Genomic DNA, 18,074 nt, shown 5'->3' with positions numbered 1-18,074 from the left:
TGTCTCCATCTCCTGAGTGCTGGGATCACAGGCACACAGCATCATGCCTTATTTACGGAATGCTGAAGATTGAGCCCAGGGCTTTGTGCACGCCAGGCAAACATGCACATGTACATACTTTATTTTCATTGATCTTTTCTCCCCATTTCCCATTTCTCCCTGCCTTGAACCCTTCCTCCCAGAAGTAGTCCTCTTTCTATTCTCATGTTACTTACATTCTACTACTCTCTTTCCCCCCTTCCCCTTCCTTAACCCTGCCAGCCATGGTCCCCTTTCTAGTTTTATTATCTATATCCACACCCATAGATGCTTACATACATCTATAAAAATTAAAATCTGGGATCCACACATGAGAGAGAACATGTGGTATTCATCTTTCTGAGTCTGGATTATCTCTCTTAATGAAATGCTGGAAATTTCATTTTCCCTCACACTTATTTGTGTGTGTGTGTGTGTGTGTGTGTGTGTGCTTGTGCCACGGCATGTGTGTGGAAGTCAGAGAACGACTTGTGGGAGTCAGTTCTCTCTGTCTACACTTTGGGTCCTAGGGGTTGAGCTCAGATCGTCAGGTGTGGCCTTTACCTGCTGAGCCATCTCCTCAACCCTCATTTTTCTATATAGCAGAATAAAATTCCATTGTGTATATGCACTTGTTCAGTATCTGTTCATGTCTACTGATGGACAGGTAGGCTGACTCCATTTTCTTCATATTGTGAATAGTGCGGCAATAAGATGCACAGGGAAGTGTCTCTGTAATAGTATTTAGAATCCTTTGGGTATAGTCCCGTGAGTGATACAGCTGATCATATGGTAATTCTATCATTTCTTTTTAGAGGGAGTCTCACTCTATAACTCTAGCTGGCCTGGAACTAGCTGTGTAGAGCAAGTTAGTCTCCAACTCCGAGAGATCTGCCTTCCTCTCCTCAGGAGTGGTGGGAATTAAAAGCATGTGACTCCATGCCTGGTTTGGTAGTTCTATCCTTAATTTGTTAGAAAACTCTATGCTGATTCCCATGGTGGCTGCACCAGTTTACACTCCCACCAATGCCGAATAAGGGTTCCTCTTCCCCTGCACGCTCACCAGCATCCCTTGTCGCTTGTTTTCTTGTAGATAGCCATTTTGATTGGGGTGAGATGGAATCCCAAGGTCGTTTTATTTTACATTTCACAATAGGGATACTTTCTGAGAAATAGGTCATTCATCGATTTGATCATTGCACAAACATACTTAGACAAATCTACATGGCATCCAACACACTTAAGTTACACAGTCCAGCCGATACATCAGTTACTTCTCTAGTCACTGTGACCAAACACTAGACGAGAAGCAGTTTAAGGGAGGAAGAATTGGTTTTGGTTCATGGTTTGAAGGGCTACAGTCTATCGCAGTGCGAAGGCAGAAGGAGCATGTGGATAAGGACTCCTCCACATCTTCACGGACCAAGAAGAGTGTTCAGCTGGAACAGAGGCTGGCTATAATCCACAAGGTCTGTAACTCAACGTTCCACTTCCTGCGTTAGGCCTCACCTCCTGAGTGTCCCACAAACTTCCAAAATGGCACAACTAGCTGGAGACTGAGTGTTTGAACACATTATCTTGTGGAGGGCATTTTACTCCTAAACCATAACAGCGTTTAAGCTAGAGTAAGACTATCAGTATCACTGTCTTCCACCTCTGTCCTGTCCCACAGTCCTGTCTTTGTGAAGACACTACACATGCAGCTGTCACCTCCTATGATAGCTGTGTTTCTCCTGGAAACCTCCTTGCAGGACCTGCCTGAGGAGGCTGTTTCCGTTACCTCTTACTGTTTTTGTTTGTTTGTTTGTTGTTTTTTTAGGTCAAGGTTTTACTATGTAGCCCAGGCTGAGTTGGAGCTTCCTTTTCAGCCTAATCTGCCCTCAAACTCACAGCAATCCACCTGCCTCTTCCTTAGGTCCCACCAGTGTTGGGATTATAGGCATGAACCACTACACCCAGCTTTTCATTTTTAATAACTAGGAGTACCCTCTGAAATAATGATTGTGAATGTCGTGAATACATAAACCCATGACACAGTTGTCTACCACTGTCCAGTTTTCATACTCCCCATAATTCGATAAGCTATACAGACTTATACTGCCCTGGCAGTATAAGGTTACTTACGTCAGCATCATCACAAACACAGCCATGTGTCTGAACTCTGCCGTTATGATAGTCTTAACATCACTAGATAATGGGAACTGCCTAGTTTAGCTCTGTTGTAATCTCAGGGGACCAGCGTCCTACATGCTCTGTCTTCTGTGGAACAAAATGCTGTTATGTGGTACAGGACTGTGCTACCGTGCTGTGGCTTCAAAGTCCACATCCTTAAATACTGAGCTCTGAGCCTCCCCTCGACTAGAGGCAGATAGAAGCACACTCAAGTAATCACCACACCTCTGGCACCTAACTCATACTCTCCCATCTCCTTTTTGTTGGCATGGATGAGTATGTCTGCTTCTAGATGCTGTTGATCCTTCACTTGGGCTCAGAGTCTCAGTCCTGTCAAGGGTTTAGCCCTACTACTTCCTCCTTTTTCTAGGGTGTCTTCATTTTGCCCCCTCTGGATATAAGCAAAATCATTTTCTCAGTATCTTCATCTATGTTTCTATTTGAGACAGGGTCTCACACTGAAATGCAGGCTAGCTTGAAACTCATAGTGATCCTACTGCCTTAGCTGTCTGGGTATCTTCAACTTTAAAAGAAAACAAAACAAAACAAACAAACAAACAAAGAAAACTGCTATACAACCTAATCTCCATTTCTAGATTATATATATATATATATCTCTTTCTAGTATTTTCGCAGCTGACATTACCTATCCATTGATATCCTATTACACCAGCTTTTTAAAGTCTCAGCAAAGTGGTGCTGGGTAGTTTCCTTTCTTAAAAAAAAACCTACATTTTATTTATTTGTGTACATGCATGTGTATTTGTATATACGGGCACAAGTGTGTACTACAACTTGCACATGAATGTCAGAGGACAGCTTTCAGGAGTTAGTTCTCCCTTTCATCATGTGGGTCCCAGGGATCCAACAACGTTTAATATGCTACATCATGGATTTGGTTGTCTATGCTTGTCTTCCTCTCTACCTTCTGCAAAAGTTCTCCAAGCCTTAAAAGAGTGCTTAGGACAAAACAGCATACGTTGAAGTGCGGTCTCCCGGTTCTGGGAATTGAACTTAGGGACTCACACATGCTAGGCAAGCACTTTGTCGCTGAGCTACATTTGCAGACCATAGTTATTAGGGGATGGCTGGTGGAAGGGAACATAAATGAACATTGGGGGTGAAGTCCTTTGAAGTGTGAGGAATGACCTACAAGCTTCCTTAAGTGAGGGCAGCTAGAATGGCTGTCCTTGGTTGTCAATTTGACTGTATCTGGAATTAGCTAAAACCCAATGGCTGGGCACACCTGTGAGGGATTTTTTTTTTTTCTTAATTGGATCATTTGAAGTTGGAAGATCCACTTCTAATCCAGATCTTTGAAGTGGGAAGACCCCCCCCTCCAGTCTGGGCCACACCTTCTGCTAGAAGCCTATATAGAGAGCATGGAAGAGGAAAGCTCGATCGCTCTCTCTTTTTTTCTCCTGCTTCCTCCAGCCCTTGCTAGCAATTCCATTCCTTCACTGGTATTAGAACCTTCTTTTCCAGGATTCTGGCGTATACTGAAGACCAGCTGAGACATCCCAGCCTCATGGACTGAACAATTACTGATTCTTGATTTTCTGTACATAGGCAGCCATTGTTGGATTAGCTGAATCCACAGCCTGTAAGTCATTCTAATAAATTATATATATATATATATATATATATATATATATATATATTCATTCTATAAGTTTGGTTGTTCTACAGAACCTTGATTAATATAGCAGGGGTGGAGTGCTTGCCTGGCATGCATGAAGCCCTAGGTTTAATTCTCAGTAATCACTGTTTTTTTTTTTTCTTTACAATAAAAAAAAAGTGTATGGGTATTTTTGCCTACATATACATTTGTGTACCACATGTGAGCCTGGTACCATGGAGGCCAGAAGAGGATGTTGTATCCTCTGGAACTAGAATTACAGATAGTTGTTAGTCTCCATTTGGGTGGTGGGAATCCAACCTGGGTCCCCTGCAAGAGCAGCCAGTACTCTTAACAGCTGAACCATCTCAACCTCCCAATCAATCATTGAATTTTTTTATTCTTTTTGAGACAGGGATTCTCTTTGTAACAGCCCTGGCTGTCCTGGAGCTCACTTTGTAGACCAGGCTGACCTCGAACTCACAGAGATCCACCTGCCTTTGCCTCCCGAGTGCTGGGATTAAAGTGTGCCCCACCACCGCCTGGCAATCATTGCATTCTTAAAAAAAAAAAAAAGAATTCTTGTGCCGGGCGATGGTGGTACATGCCTTTAGTCCCAGCGTTGGGGAAGAAGATCTGATTTTGAGGCCAGCCTGGTCTACAGTGAGTTCCAGGACAGCCAGGGCTACATAGAGAAACCCTGTTTCAAAAAACAAACAAACAAACAAAAAACAGAAGAAAAAAGAAAGAATTTTTTGGTGGCATATCCTTTAATGGCAGCACTTGGAAGGCAGATGCAGGCAGATCTCTGTGAGTTCAAGGCCAGCCTGGTCCCCACAGCAAGTTGCAGAACAGCAGCTGGGCGGTGGTGGCACACACCTTTAATCCCAGCACTTGGGAGGCAGAGGCAGGCGGATCTCTGTGAGTTCGAGGCCAGCCTGGGCTAGAGAGTGAGATTCAGGAGAGGCGCAAAGCTACACAGAGAAACCCTGTCTTGAAAAACCAAAAAAAAAAAAAAAAAAAAAAAAAAAAAAAAAAAAAAAAGTTCCAGAACAGCCAGGACTACAAAGAGACTCTGTCTCTAAGAAAAAAAAAATTTTTATCTGAATAATTTTTAAATGTTTTATGTAGCCCATACTACTCTTGAACTCATTATGTAGCCAAGGATGATCTTGAACTTAAAAAACAGGTTTATTTTTAATTATATATGTACTTTAAGCGTGTGTGTTCTCCGTGGAGTGGGGATATTTGTATGCAAGTGCAGGTGCCCTCAGTTCCGATGGTCCGGAGTTCTAGGCAGTTGTGAGCTCCCCCACTCCTCATGTGGGTGCTGGGAACCGAATTCGGATCTTCAGCAAGAGCAGTACATACTCTTAACTGCTGCGCCTCGATTCTTCTACTATAAATTTCTGAGATTACAGTTTTTCTTTTCTTCTTTTATTTTTTCTGAGACCGTCTCACTTAGTTGAGTTGGCTTTGAACTACTGACACCATCATGCACGCTTGGATAAACACTCTTTATTATTTACGCTTGCTTTCTCAGCTCTCTCACCTCGGTAACACGCCGCCCTACACACAATAGGCAGAGAAAGAAAGAAAGCACGCTTGACTTCTGATTGCCAGGGGCGTGGGTCCACGGGCTGCACAGAGGCCCCGCCCCTGGCCCCGCCCACTCACGTCCCTGTCCCGCCTAGGTTCTCGGAGGCCCCGCCCCCTGCATGCTGAATGCCACATAGGCGACTGACGTCAGGCCGTTTGTTGTCATTGGCGGCTCCCAAGATGGCGTCCATCGTGGAAGGGCCGCTGAGCAAATGGACTAACGTGATGAAGGGCTGGCAGTACCGTTGGTTCGTGTTGGACTACAATGCAGGGTTGCTCTCCTATTACACGGTGAGTGGCTGAGGCCGCGCTGCCCGGACGGCGGGCTACGGGGAGCCGGGGCGGGGGTGCTCCGCTGTGGGGACCGCCGTACGCGAGGTTCCCTTGTGGAGGAGGGCTTTGCGTGCGGGTAGCCAATGACCAGGAGGGAGATGCCGACCCAGCCAGTGAGCAGCGCCGGCTGACTGATTTATGGGCCGGGGGGCGAGCCGGGAGCCTCAGGGAGTGGTACTGGGGCTAGGTGGGGTCTGCGCGGTGGCGAGGTGCGAGTGGGCGTAGTCCCGGTGTGGCGTGTCAGCCGTGCGATCCAGACTGTGACCCCTGTTGCTCCCCGCCCGGGTGCCGGCCGCACCCCTTAGCTCCTCCGGGGTTCGAAGAGGGCTGCCTTCTCGGAGCAGTGGTCAGACGAGCCTGCTCAGGTCCAAAGGTGACCCTCGTTAACAACACGGGCTCTGAAATCCCGCCTGTCTGTCCAACTCCGCAGTCCTACTCTGAGGATGCACCCTTCTTTCCAGCGGGACGCGAGTGTAACGGACTCCGTAACTTTTGAGAGCAGAGGATTCCCTCTGCGCGAGTCTTCCTTCTGCTTGCGGAGATGTGTAGACAGGGATGGTGCGGTTGCCTTAAAAGTTGTGTTCTGGGGTGGGCCGACTGTGCGACTTCACTGTTGTTGACACGAGTCAGTGGCCCAGGGTAGGTAGATGAAGTACTGTGAAACCTGTGTTCTGACTGCCTCTTCCACCCCCGTCGCATTAGAGATGGAAGGTGGGCGGTGTTAGAGAAATTACTAACGGGGCTACTTTCTTTGAGCTGTATGGTTAATAATAGCCTGTGAGAAAAAGAAAAGCACGCAGAAGAACAAAGTATAGAATGTTTTGAAGGCTTTAGAAAATGATAGAAGAAAAAGGAAGAAATACAGCTTTGGGAGAAGAGTTAGTGTTGATGAGAGAAATAGGGACACATTGTTTATTCATTCATTTAAAAATATCATTGAGTTCCTGTTCTGCTTGTTTCCTTGTCAGCAAGAATCAACAGCGGTGTAGGCACAGCCTCTCTTCTCGAGAGCTTTTACTGTAGTCTAGTGGGCACCTTAATTCATTCACTCTTAATTCATTTGCAAGATAGGTATTCATTATCCCCATTTAATGTCTCCATTTTACAGTTTTGGAATCCGAGGCTCCGGGCTTTTAAGTAATTAGCTCAAGATCACTTAGGTAGCAGTAAGTGGTGGAGTCAGGACTCCCATTAAGTTGCTCTTTTGCTACAGGAAGGAGAAAAGGTGGCCTCCTTGCAAGAGTAAAGAGCATCACCTTTGTCATTCTTCCCATATGAATTTGTTTTCTCTGCGTCTTTATTATTATTTTTTTGTGGAGCCCAGGGCCTTGAACATGCTAGGTCAACACTTTACCACCGACCCACATTCCTAGCTTCTTTCTTTCTACATAAATTTTAAAAGATCAAACTTTCCTGAGACATAAACATTGGTCAAAGCTGAATATAGTGGCCCATCTATGTCACCTCCAAGTTTCCACATTTTGGATGGGAAATTTTGAGGCTAAGCCAGGCTAGGGTACCTAATGAGACCTTGTTTCAAACAAAACAAAACAAACAAACAAAAGCAAAAACAAGCAAACAAAAACCCCTCAAACCAAAAACACTCAAAAAAAGGACACACACACCTTATTGTTTAAGATTATATAGGATGGAAAACTGAAAAACTGAAGAATTATGAAATCCCATGACTCAAAGAATAATACCAAGTTTCACTAAATGTGAATGTGATTATCAGCAAATCCCATATAACCTAGCCATCATATTCATGATGAAGTAATTTCAATTAGTGGCACTATAGAATTAAGTTACTCTTCAACTCCTAAATTTGTGTGCGTCTGAATCTAGGGCCATCCTGATTAGGTCTCAAGTTAGGGTTCTAGGCAGCTCCTAGCCCAGACAAAATGTTCCTTTTTCTTGTTTTCTTTCTGATTCCTTGTCCTTGTAGATTAGGAGTGCTTGGACTCCTTGTCCTTCTGACTAAATAGAAGTTTTTCATAGACTTCTTTTTTTTTCCTTAATACTATCTTCCCTTCTGAGATTAGATTCTATGAAACGTCCTTGGTAGAGGAAGGAGGGATCGTATTTCTCTCTAATGGCTGTTTAGAAACATTTTCCCTTAATTCTTCTGTTATTTGCTTGCAGAGAATTGCACTATCTTTTTTTTTTTTTTTTTTTTGTTTTTCGAGACAGGGTTTCTCTGTGTAGCTTTGTGCCTTTCCTGGAACTCACTTGGTAGTCCAGGCTGGCCTCGAACTCACAGAGATCCGCCTGGCTCTGCCTCCCGAGTGCTGAGATTAAAGGCGTGCGCCACCACCGCCCGGCTGAATTGCACTATCTTGTGAAAATAAAATGATAACCAAAAGGAGAGTAGGATTGAATTCGGGCAGTGAGTTCTGACACTGTTTTAGTACATTAGAGTTCTGGTGGGTCTCTATTCATGATTTGCATGTGGCTAATGGCTTACAGCCACACCTTCTAATGATACTGAACTGGTTGTGCCACATTTTTCTCCTAATGGATTTATTTTTCAAAGGGTGAAACACTCTGACAGTTTAAATTCAGATCCACCCGAGCTGCTGTCAGTCAGTGATGATGCCACTGTGTGGTCTCACTTTCAGACACTTGTCAGTTTCTGAGTACTCTCCATGAGGAAGAAGGCTCTGACACCTTCATATATATCTTACTTATCTGCAGTATAATCTGCAATTTCTTGTGGACACAATACCTTCTCTGCATCTATATCAGGAATTTCAAATCCAAATTCGTCTTCCATGGCCATAATAATCTCTACGTGATCCCAACCAATAAAGCCCAGATCCTTCATAAAATGTGAATTTTCTGAGAGCTTTTCTGGGTCAGTCTTGTCATAGAGTTTCAAGACATGTATCACTCTAAGTCAAAGGGGGTGATCACTGTACAGGGGATACTAGTGTGTGACCCTTCTAGGTATCTGTGCAAGCGCCGAGCTGACTGCAGAGTCCTGGGCTTGGTTCATACTCCCACAGGGCACAGAGTTGTGACAAGTGGCTGTTCCAAGGCCAGTGTTGGAAGCCAGGGTAATGTGGGAAGGCCAAGGGTAGGCAGCAGGTAAAAGCGAAAAGAACACAAGCCGCCATGGCTGCACTGGCCCAGGACACACTTGCCAGGAGTGCCACATTTTAATCAAGGAAGCAAATAGTCAGTCACTTTATTCCTTGTTTCCAAAATTACTTGAGTTCTAGGCTGACACTGTGGTTGTTGATCTCTTCTAGGCTATCCTAGAAAATTCTGAACTAAACTAGATTGCTCTCGCTTTAGAGTCAGCTTCTACTGAGAGTCAGTATTAAATCATCTCCGGATTGAGCTACAGTCACTGGGATTAAACTTAAATAGATTCAGCCAAGCCTTTTTTCAGCTTAGAGCTTCACCAAAATTCAACAAACTCTGGGGATGGAATGATCCTTTTTTTTTTTTAATTAAAATTTATACTTTTCATTTGTGCATGTGTATGTGTTAATGTGCAGGCAGGTTCATGGCAGACCACCTGTGTGGAAGTCAGGACAGCTTGAGGCAGCCAGTTCTCTCCTTCCACCAGGTTGGTCCCAGGGACAGAACTCTGGTTGTTAGCCTTGGTGGCAAGTGCCTTTATCTGCTGGGCCATCTCTCCAGCCTGGAATGATCTTTTTACTTTATTCTTTTCATTTCTTTCTTACTTTCTTTGCCAGGCTGGCGATTGAACCCACAGCCTTGTACATGTTAGACAAACATACTACCACTAATACATCCCCAGCCCAATATTTTTGATTTTGGAGGAAAGCTTACTGTATTGTTACAGGGACTCTTTTTTAGGTCTGACTCATGATTCGTGTGTGCGTGTGTGTGTGTGTGTGTGTGTGTGTGTGTGTGTGTGTGTGTGTGTGGCTTTTGAGACAGGGTCTCACTAGCCCAGAATGCACAGAGATCTGCCTGTTTCTGTCTCCTGAGTTCTGGGATTAAAGGTGTGCGCCATTACACCCAGTTTAACTCAGTCTCTTAATTATTAGATATAGTATATTCTAGTGCTGGTTCATTTAGCAAGCGGTTTTAATAGTACAATTAGTGTATATGCTTGGAATGCAGGCATGATTCCTTCTGGTCTAGCAGAGCAGATACCCAAACATAATTTGAAAGCAATATGATAAGTGGCTGGAGAGATGACTTAGAGACCAAAGTGCTTGCTGTACAGTCACAAACCAGATTCAGATCCCCACATCCTGTGTAAAAACTGAGCAGGCATCATGGCTGCTGTAATCCTATCACCCTGGAGGCAGAGGCAGGGGATCCACTGGGCAAGCTTGCTGGCTAGAGCAGGCAGGATTGGTGAATTCCGGGGTCAGACAGAGACCCTAACTCAGTAAATAGAGAATGATCAAGGAAGACACCCAAGCCGGGGAGGTGGTGGCAGCGGCGGCGCACGCCTTTAATCCCAGCACTTGGGTGTAGTGGGTAGCCATTCCAGCTTTGATCTGGAAGTTCCAACCCCCATTGAGACTTCGGCAACTGTCACACCTACAAGGCCGGGCCAAGGGAGGCGCCTGGAGACTCGAGATCTGGATGGGCCAGCGCTCTCTCTGGTCCGGGACCCTGGACGGTGGAGGTGGGCCAAGCAGAGCACATGTACATACAATGCATACACACTACACATGTGCACGCACATACACAAAATCAGTGTGACAAAGTCAACAATAGAAATAGAAATCTGCAGAAGTATTGCCCAGAAAAGACCAGAAGGATAGCAGCACTAATGTAAAGATCTATTTGGGAGCTGCTCAGAGATTGACTCTAGAAGGTGTTGGGAGTCATAGGTCAGGCCTGGAGCTAGATAAGGTTTTATTGGGTGATAGCACAAAATTGTTTCATTGTATTATTGTTAGTATTATTTTAGGTTTTTTAAATTGCATATGTATGGGACATGAATGTGTCCACCTGCGTGTGTGCCAGTGTGTGTGCATGTGGAGGCTAGAGGGTGGACATTGAGTGTCTTCTTCGATCGTGTTCCTCCATATTTATTTATGTAAAATTTTTTATTTTATGTACATAGGTGTTTTGCTTGCACATGTGTTTGTATCATGTGTGTGCCTGGTGCCCTAAAGGCCAGAAGAGGGAGTCAGTTTCCCTGGCACTGGAGTTTCAGTATGAGCCTCCATTTGGGTGCTGGGAATTAAATGCAGGTACTTTGGAAGAGCAGCCAGTGCCCTTAACTGCTGAGCCATCTCTACAGCCTTACTTTTTGAGATAAAATTGAACCTGGAGCTCATCCATTTGGCTAGGCTGGCTGGTCAGTGAGCTCCAGGGATCCACCTATTCTCCATGCCTTGATCCCCCTGGCCCCCCACTGTGCTTCAGATGCATGGTTGGTGTGCTTGGCTTTTATGTTGGTCCTAGGTCCTCATGCTTGTGTGGCAGGCACTTTACTGACTAAGCCAAACCTCCATGCTTCCCCCCCCCTCAACCTCTTGAGCAAGTTCTATTTTTATCTTAGATGAGATAACTAGAGAAAGCTAAGGATGTAAATTTGAGACCACTATGTGAACTCTCAACTATTAATGTGAATCATGATCATAAAAAAGAGACGAGAAAGGAAGGAAGATTTCAGGAGAATTAGTTTTGTGAGGAGTTGGAAGATGAGAAAGTTGGTAGAGTTGGTATAATTTGCTGTAGAGTTAGGAAATGAGTTGGAAGCCGCCCATATTGTTGTAATACCTAGAGTGTGCTGGAGGACGAAGCAGGTAAAAGCTTTGGGAACACACATGATGTTTGGGGTATGGGCCCTAGAGGTGTACCCCTGACAGTTTTAGCAGGTTAGGATAGGCTTTCAAGAGGAAACCAGATTGCTGTGACCTGATTGGTGAGTACCGAGGATGGGCATTTGAGCAGAGAGGGAGCAGGGCTGGAGACACAGGGAATGGATGCCTTTGGAAGAGACAGGTAAGGAGCCTGTTGGCTATGCAGCTTGGGCTGGAAGTCTATAGTGACATGACCTTGAGTGCCAAGCAAGCAGAAGTGGGGGATGTGGTGGATCATGAAAGGCTTTCTTGGCATTTCAATTTGAAATGCTAAGCAATTTGAACTTCATCCCTAGGGCTCTGAAGAACCATATTCTAAGTACTTTTAATATTGAAAAGACTTACTGTAGACAATTTTGAGATTATATAAAAGAGGACAGAATAGTGAATTATTAACATCCAGCCATACAGTTATCAGCATATGGCTAATCCTGTTTATTAATAGTCTTATCAGCTTATTTTTCTCCCTCCCTCCCTCACTTCCTCCCTCCATCTGTCTTTCTCTCCGTCTCTCTCTCTTTCTCTCTTTCTTTCTTGCTTTCTTTCTTCTTGTGTAGCCAAAGATGACCTTGAGCTTCTGATCTCCTGCCTCTGCCTCAAAAGCAGAGGGATCACCGATGGTATGCCACCACACCCAGAGGATGGATGGAGATATATATATATATAATATATATATATTTATATATTATATATATAATGTATATTTATATATATTATTAAAGATACATATATATTAAAGACAGGGTCTCACTGTGTAGTCAGAACTTGTTTTGGTTTGGTTTGGTTTTGGTTTTTCAAGACAGGGTTTCTCTGTGTAGCCTTGGCTGTCCTGGAACTCGTTTGTAGATCAAGCTGGCCTTGAACTCACAGAGATCCACTTGCTTTTGTTGAGTGCTGGGATTAAAGGTGTACACCACCACCACCACCACCACCACCACCACCACCACCACCACCACCCGGCGCCAGAGTTCTTTTTAAACTCCTAGGATTACAGGTGAGTTTGCTGTGTCCAGCTCAACTGGATTATTTTAAAGCATATTCCAAATATTATATTGGAGTTTATTTGTGAATATTTCTGTGTATATTACTAAACATTAAGAATTCTTAAATGTTTTTTTTTAAATTAAAATTGTATTGTGTGTACAGTTCACTTGTACATATGTATGCTCACAGAGGACCGCTTGTCATAGTTCTCTCTGTCCAGCATATGGGTTCTGGGTTAGAATTCAGTTCATTGGGCTTGATGACAGGTACCTCTACTCTGGACATTTCAATGGTCCAAAGATTTCTCTTTTAAAAAATGTTACCAAAACACCTTTATTACAGTTGAATAGTAGTAATTTAGTGATATCAAATTTGAAGTCTACTTGATTTCCTGACAATCTTGACCATCATCCCCTCAGCAGTTGCTTTGAGTCAGGGTTCCAAACAAGATCCTCATATAAAATTCTTGATTACCTGGAGCTGGAAAATGGCTCAGTCTATAAAGTGCCTGCTGTGCAAGCATGAGAACCTGAGTCTGGCTCCCCAGCATACATGTCAACAGCTGGGCAGTCTATTGCTGTCTTCCAGAGCTAGAGGTTGAGACAGATCCCTGCAGTTTCTGGCCTGCTAGCCAAGATGAATGGGGGAAGGGTCGTAGTTTTGGGGCCTGATGGGTTGAAGTGAAGTGTTAAGGGTCTGGAGTTTGGGACAGAAATCTGGGCTGAAGAGAGATAGCCATTTTTTACATAGGAAGAATTGAGTGACTGAAAACTGCTATCTTTGGAGACAATTCAGGAAAATACTATTAGATTAGTTAATCATTGCCTTGTAACCAGTCACTCTAAAGCATAGCAACAACAAACATTATCATTTCACAGTTTCTGTGGGATGGAACTTTGGGAGTTTCAAGCTCAGGGTCTCATGAAGTTGCAATCAAGACGTTAGTCAGGGTTGCAGTCATCTGGGGCACTTGGCTGGGGCTGCTCCTGAATTGCCTTTGGCAGAAAGCCTTGGTTCCTTGCTGGCTGTTGGAAGGCTGTTCCTCATCAGGTAGCCTCTCCATTGGGATACTTGAGTGCTAACATGACAGGGAAGCTAGCTTTACCCAGAGAGAATGATCCAAGTGAGATCAGGTAGGAAGCCACCATCCTTTTATAGTTACTCTCTCATCATTTCTGCTGTATCCTCTTCATTGGTTCAGCTCATGATCTTATAGATGGAAATTTTACATATGGGGAGGAAAATTAGGCTTTGTCTTTTCAAAGAAATTGTGCTGAGATTGTAATGCATGACAGCCATGTTTAAGGGAGTGATAGATAGGAAAAAACAAACAAACAAACAAACAAAAAACCTATACAGGAGAGTGAAAACAACAGCCAGAGGTAGAAGAAGGTAGAAGAATACCACTCCCAAGAAAGTGGTAGTCTTAGAAGCCAAAGTGGGAAGCATAAATGAGAGGTTTGTACAGTTGAGATCCAATACATACCCCCAGGATTAATAGACTTGGATGTCACTGATGTCTGCAGTGAGGACAGTTGCTGTGAGTGGTAAGTGTAGGAGGCAGATTGGAGTGGCTAGAAGAGTAAATAGTCAGACTAGACAAGTGAGTGCAGGGTATCCGAGATATCTCACTGCAGAAACATGGCAGGGTGGATGATTGAAAGGACAGTTCCTGAGTAGAAGTGTGTTGTAAGGTAGCAAGGTCTAAGATAACCAGGAGAACACAGTGGACTTGAGGAGTGAGGACAGGGTACAGCCTTGGGAAGTAGGAAAAGGGGAAACTGGTTGTGAGGAAAGAGCTGGGCCTATAACATGTGGGTTGCTAGGAAGATTAGAACCAGAGACTTAGCAAGAATGGGCCTGTGATGACTTTGCATTAAAAACCCCTGCTAGTCAAACAGTTATTTGACAGTTGATAGCGATGTCTAGAGGATTTTTTTTAAGTCTGTCTAATTTACTTGGATTTTAGGTTTCTTCTTTTTAAAGATGTATTTTATTGTTTTTTTTATGTATGCATGTTTTGCCTGCATGTATGCCTGCCTGTGCATCCACAGAGGCCAGGAAAGGGCCTTAGATCCCCTGGAACTGGAGTTACTGACAGTTGTAAGCCACCATGTGGGTGCTGGGAATAGAACGAACGTCTTCTGCAAGAGCAGCCAGGGCTCTTAACTGCTCAGCTATCTCTTCAACCCCTGGATTTTAGGTTTCTGAAGCACTAAAATGTGCCTATCGCCTATCTCTTTTGTAAATATGTAAAAGAGGTAGTTTCATTCTAGAATGACATTAACATCAGTCTCATCACATATTCGAAAGTAAATTTATTCTTTCCTAAGTAAACTTTTTTTTTTTTTTATGAAGGATCTTGTTATCAGCTTAGGCTGCCTTGGAACTCATGATCCTTTTGCCTTGGCTTCCTGCATCCTGGGATTATAGACGTGGACTGACCAGCACACTCAACAGTAAACTGTTAGTGCATATAATTAAATGAACTTTTCATTAGGCTTATATGGTATGTGTCAGTGTAGGTTGAGTATCTCTTATCCGAAATGCTTGAGACCAGAAGTAGTTTGCATTTTAGAATTTTAAAACTTGTTTTGGAATTTGCACCTGTCATGAAATATTTTGAGGTTAAGGGCCAAGTCCAGGTTTAGTGAGAGATCCTGCCTCAAAAAAAAATGAGAAGAGTGATTTCGGAAGACAGAGTGGACTCTTGTCTCTCCAAACAAGTGCACACATACACGTGAACATGTATACACACACAAATTTCAGATTCTGTAACATTTTGAATTTCAGATTCTGGATGCTTAGTCTATATGTAAAGTGGCTTTCGATTTGTAAAAGGAATGAAAGCAAAAGTGTGTCTGAATTTAAGGACCCAAAGAAAGTAAAGAAACCCTAAGGAAATAGGTGGCATCAGGTGGGTGGAAGTGCCACACCTTTCCTTTTGCATTAGTGCTCTGCCAGGTGTGTCCAGGTTTGGACATTGTCGTACATACAGTGTTGTCACCTACAAAGTTCAGCACTGAGAACCGAGTAATCGCCCCTCCTACTCCCCAACCCCCATTGCAATAAACTCATGTGTTACATTACATTTACATTAGCAGCTATACCAAGGGTCTTGCTCCACATGGGTCTCAGGTTGGACATGGCTATACAAGCCTTGTTTTTTTTCTCTTTTCTAAGACTCCAGGGCCTTTCCATCTAATTCTTTGGGACATTTAGTCATTTTTATCTGCTATAGTCAACTAGCCATATCTGTAGTACATTCTTTATCTGTACAGCAAGCTTGTACTCTCCTTGATGGCAGTTTGTACTTACACTGAACATTATAATCTTCAGGGCCAACAGTGTAGCACATTCCAGGGAATGGAATGTCCCTGTTGATACAGGAGGCAGTTAGGGATTCTAGTTTACAGAGCAGAATTTGTAAGTTTTGCAGAATATATTAGTAGCAAATACACCCGTGGCTGTGGCTTATATAAAACCCATCCTGAATTTATAGTAACTACAGTGGCTTTTAATTAATCATCTGGAGGCTGAAGAATCGTGCGATGTGCTTCTTGTGTTAATTCAGACAGGCTGTCAGTTTTTGCTGCTGTTGTCCTGGAACTTGCTGTGCAAATCAGGCTGGCCTCGAACTCAGAGATCTGCCTGTCTCTGCCTCTGGAGTGCTGGGAATAAAGGCGTACTCCACCACCACCCAGCTCTTATATTTGTTTTTGTTTGTGAAGACTGGTCTTGTCTATAAGCCCAGGCTGGCCTGGAACTCATGGTGTGTAGACATACATGAAGGCAAAACTTCTGTTCGCATTAAAAAGAAAAAAAAAAAACCAAAAGAAAGAATTGTTAATCTTAAATATGACATGTCTATATGTGGCAGTTACCTCTGATTAGATTTTCAGATATGTAATAGGCAATTGCAGCCAAAACTAGAACAACACAGAAGTGATTTAGATTAAGAACTGCATTATTTTAATACTGACAGAGAAAAACAAACAAATGGCCAGGCGAATTATTTGTTTTCCTTCTTAATAACTTTATTATAAAAGGCTATCTTCTCAGACCAGGACCATTCTCCCTCCCTCTTCCCCCCCCCTTTCCCTCTTTCCTCCCCTTTGTTTTGAGATGTCTTCCTAGATAATGCAGAGTAGCTGAGAGATCCTGTTCTTCTGCTTCAGCTTCATGAGTGCATGGATTTCTTTTAAAAAGAGAAATTTTAAAAATTACTGCTTTAGAAATTAAGTTTATAAGATACATGGATTCATATAAATGGAATCATGTTCAACAAAAGTATTTTGAGTTACCCATAACTTATTTTTTTCTACTTAGCTGACACAGTTAAGTTCATTATGGAGGCTGATTTTCTAAGTGGGGTGTGGTGGTGCCTTTAACCCTAGCACTCAGAATGTGGAGGCAGGAGCATTTGGATTTCAAGTCTGTCCTAGGCTGCACAGTGAGCTTGAGGCCAGCCTGGGCTACATTCCTGTCCCACGAATTTTAAAAAGAGGGTGGGATGATTCTTATATTTTGTCCACATAAAGCCTCTGTGTTCACTTATTTCTTGTATTTTAGCTTAGCAGTATTTTATTTTTTGAGGCAGGGTCTTGCTATATAGCTGATTTCCAACTTATCATTCTCCTGCCTCCACCTCCTGGTGGGACATTGCTGACTTAGCAGTAATTATGGCACAGCTGGGTGTATAAACATCTGGGTTAGAATGTGCTCTGTCCCTCTGAGGCGCTCGGATTTCACACCCCCTCTTTCTTGTTCCTCACCACCCAGAGACAATAAACCAGTCTGCTGGCAGAGCTCAGAATCCTGCCCTCTCACCTCTTCACCACTTGCTTTTGCTTTGCTCGTGTGGGAGAGGCCCTGCTCTGTGCACTGGGTGTCCTTGGCTCTGAGTTGGCAAGGATTTCGTTCTATGGGTTTTCTCCTCCACTGCTTTATCTCCTCTCTTCCCCATTGTCTTAAAGCCCTAGCTCTCTGGGCTTCCATTGTCTGTTAAAGATCTTAGTAAGCAGTAAACAAGCATCTTAGTTGTAACAGCTTTTAAAAAAAATCTTATTCAAAAAAATCATGTTGTTGTTATTTTTCGCTATGTTTAGGGGTGTGTGTGTGTGTGTGTGTGTGTGTGTGTGTGTGTGTGCATGTAGGTGCTGGTAGGAGCTAGAGTTAGAGGTGCAGCAGCACTCTGGAGTAGCAGCTAGTGCTTTTCACCGCAGGGCCATCTTTACAGCCTAGAACAGTTTTATGTAGAGTTTAGGATGCCTGTTGTTTTTTATCTTCCCACAGGTTGCCCCTACCCCCCATACTGGGGATGGAACACAGGCCCTCATCCTTCCCACCCTCAACACCTCAATAGCTTCATTTAGATTTAATTGACTTGCCATACAGTTCATTCATTTAAATGAATGCGATTCACAGGTTTTTAGTAAAGTCACCAAACTGTGACAATCCCCACAGTTTTAGAAACTTTTCTTCCCTCTTGAAACTGTTTCTATTAACATCATTTGTCTCTTGCCTGCATTTCATCTGCATGCCCC

At 43.5% G+C, this 18,074-nt stretch overlaps 1 protein-coding gene across 3 annotated transcripts in view; it reads left to right on the top strand.

The window, feature by feature from the left end:
- Positions 1–5,518: 5,518 nt before the first annotated feature.
- Osbpl9 (oxysterol binding protein like 9) overlaps positions 5,519–18,074 on the top strand; it is a 145,377-nt gene continuing 132,821 nt past the window's right edge. For 2 of the 3 annotated variants that reach the window (XM_059254692.1, XM_059254690.1), the window contains exon 1: positions 5,519–5,698. In XM_059254692.1, coding sequence (XP_059110675.1) covers positions 5,534–5,698 — 165 coding nt within the window. In that variant the 5' untranslated portion in view covers positions 5,519–5,533. The remainder of the gene's footprint in view (positions 5,699–18,074) is intronic. The other variant, XM_059254691.1, reaches the window with a different exon arrangement.

This window comes from Peromyscus eremicus, chromosome 2, assembly GCF_949786415.1.
Source record: "Peromyscus eremicus chromosome 2, PerEre_H2_v1, whole genome shotgun sequence".
Classification (NCBI taxonomy): domain Eukaryota; kingdom Metazoa; phylum Chordata; class Mammalia; order Rodentia; family Cricetidae; genus Peromyscus; species Peromyscus eremicus.
The sequence above is the reverse complement of the archived record's forward strand: the minus strand, read 5'-3'. Positions and strand labels throughout refer to the sequence as shown.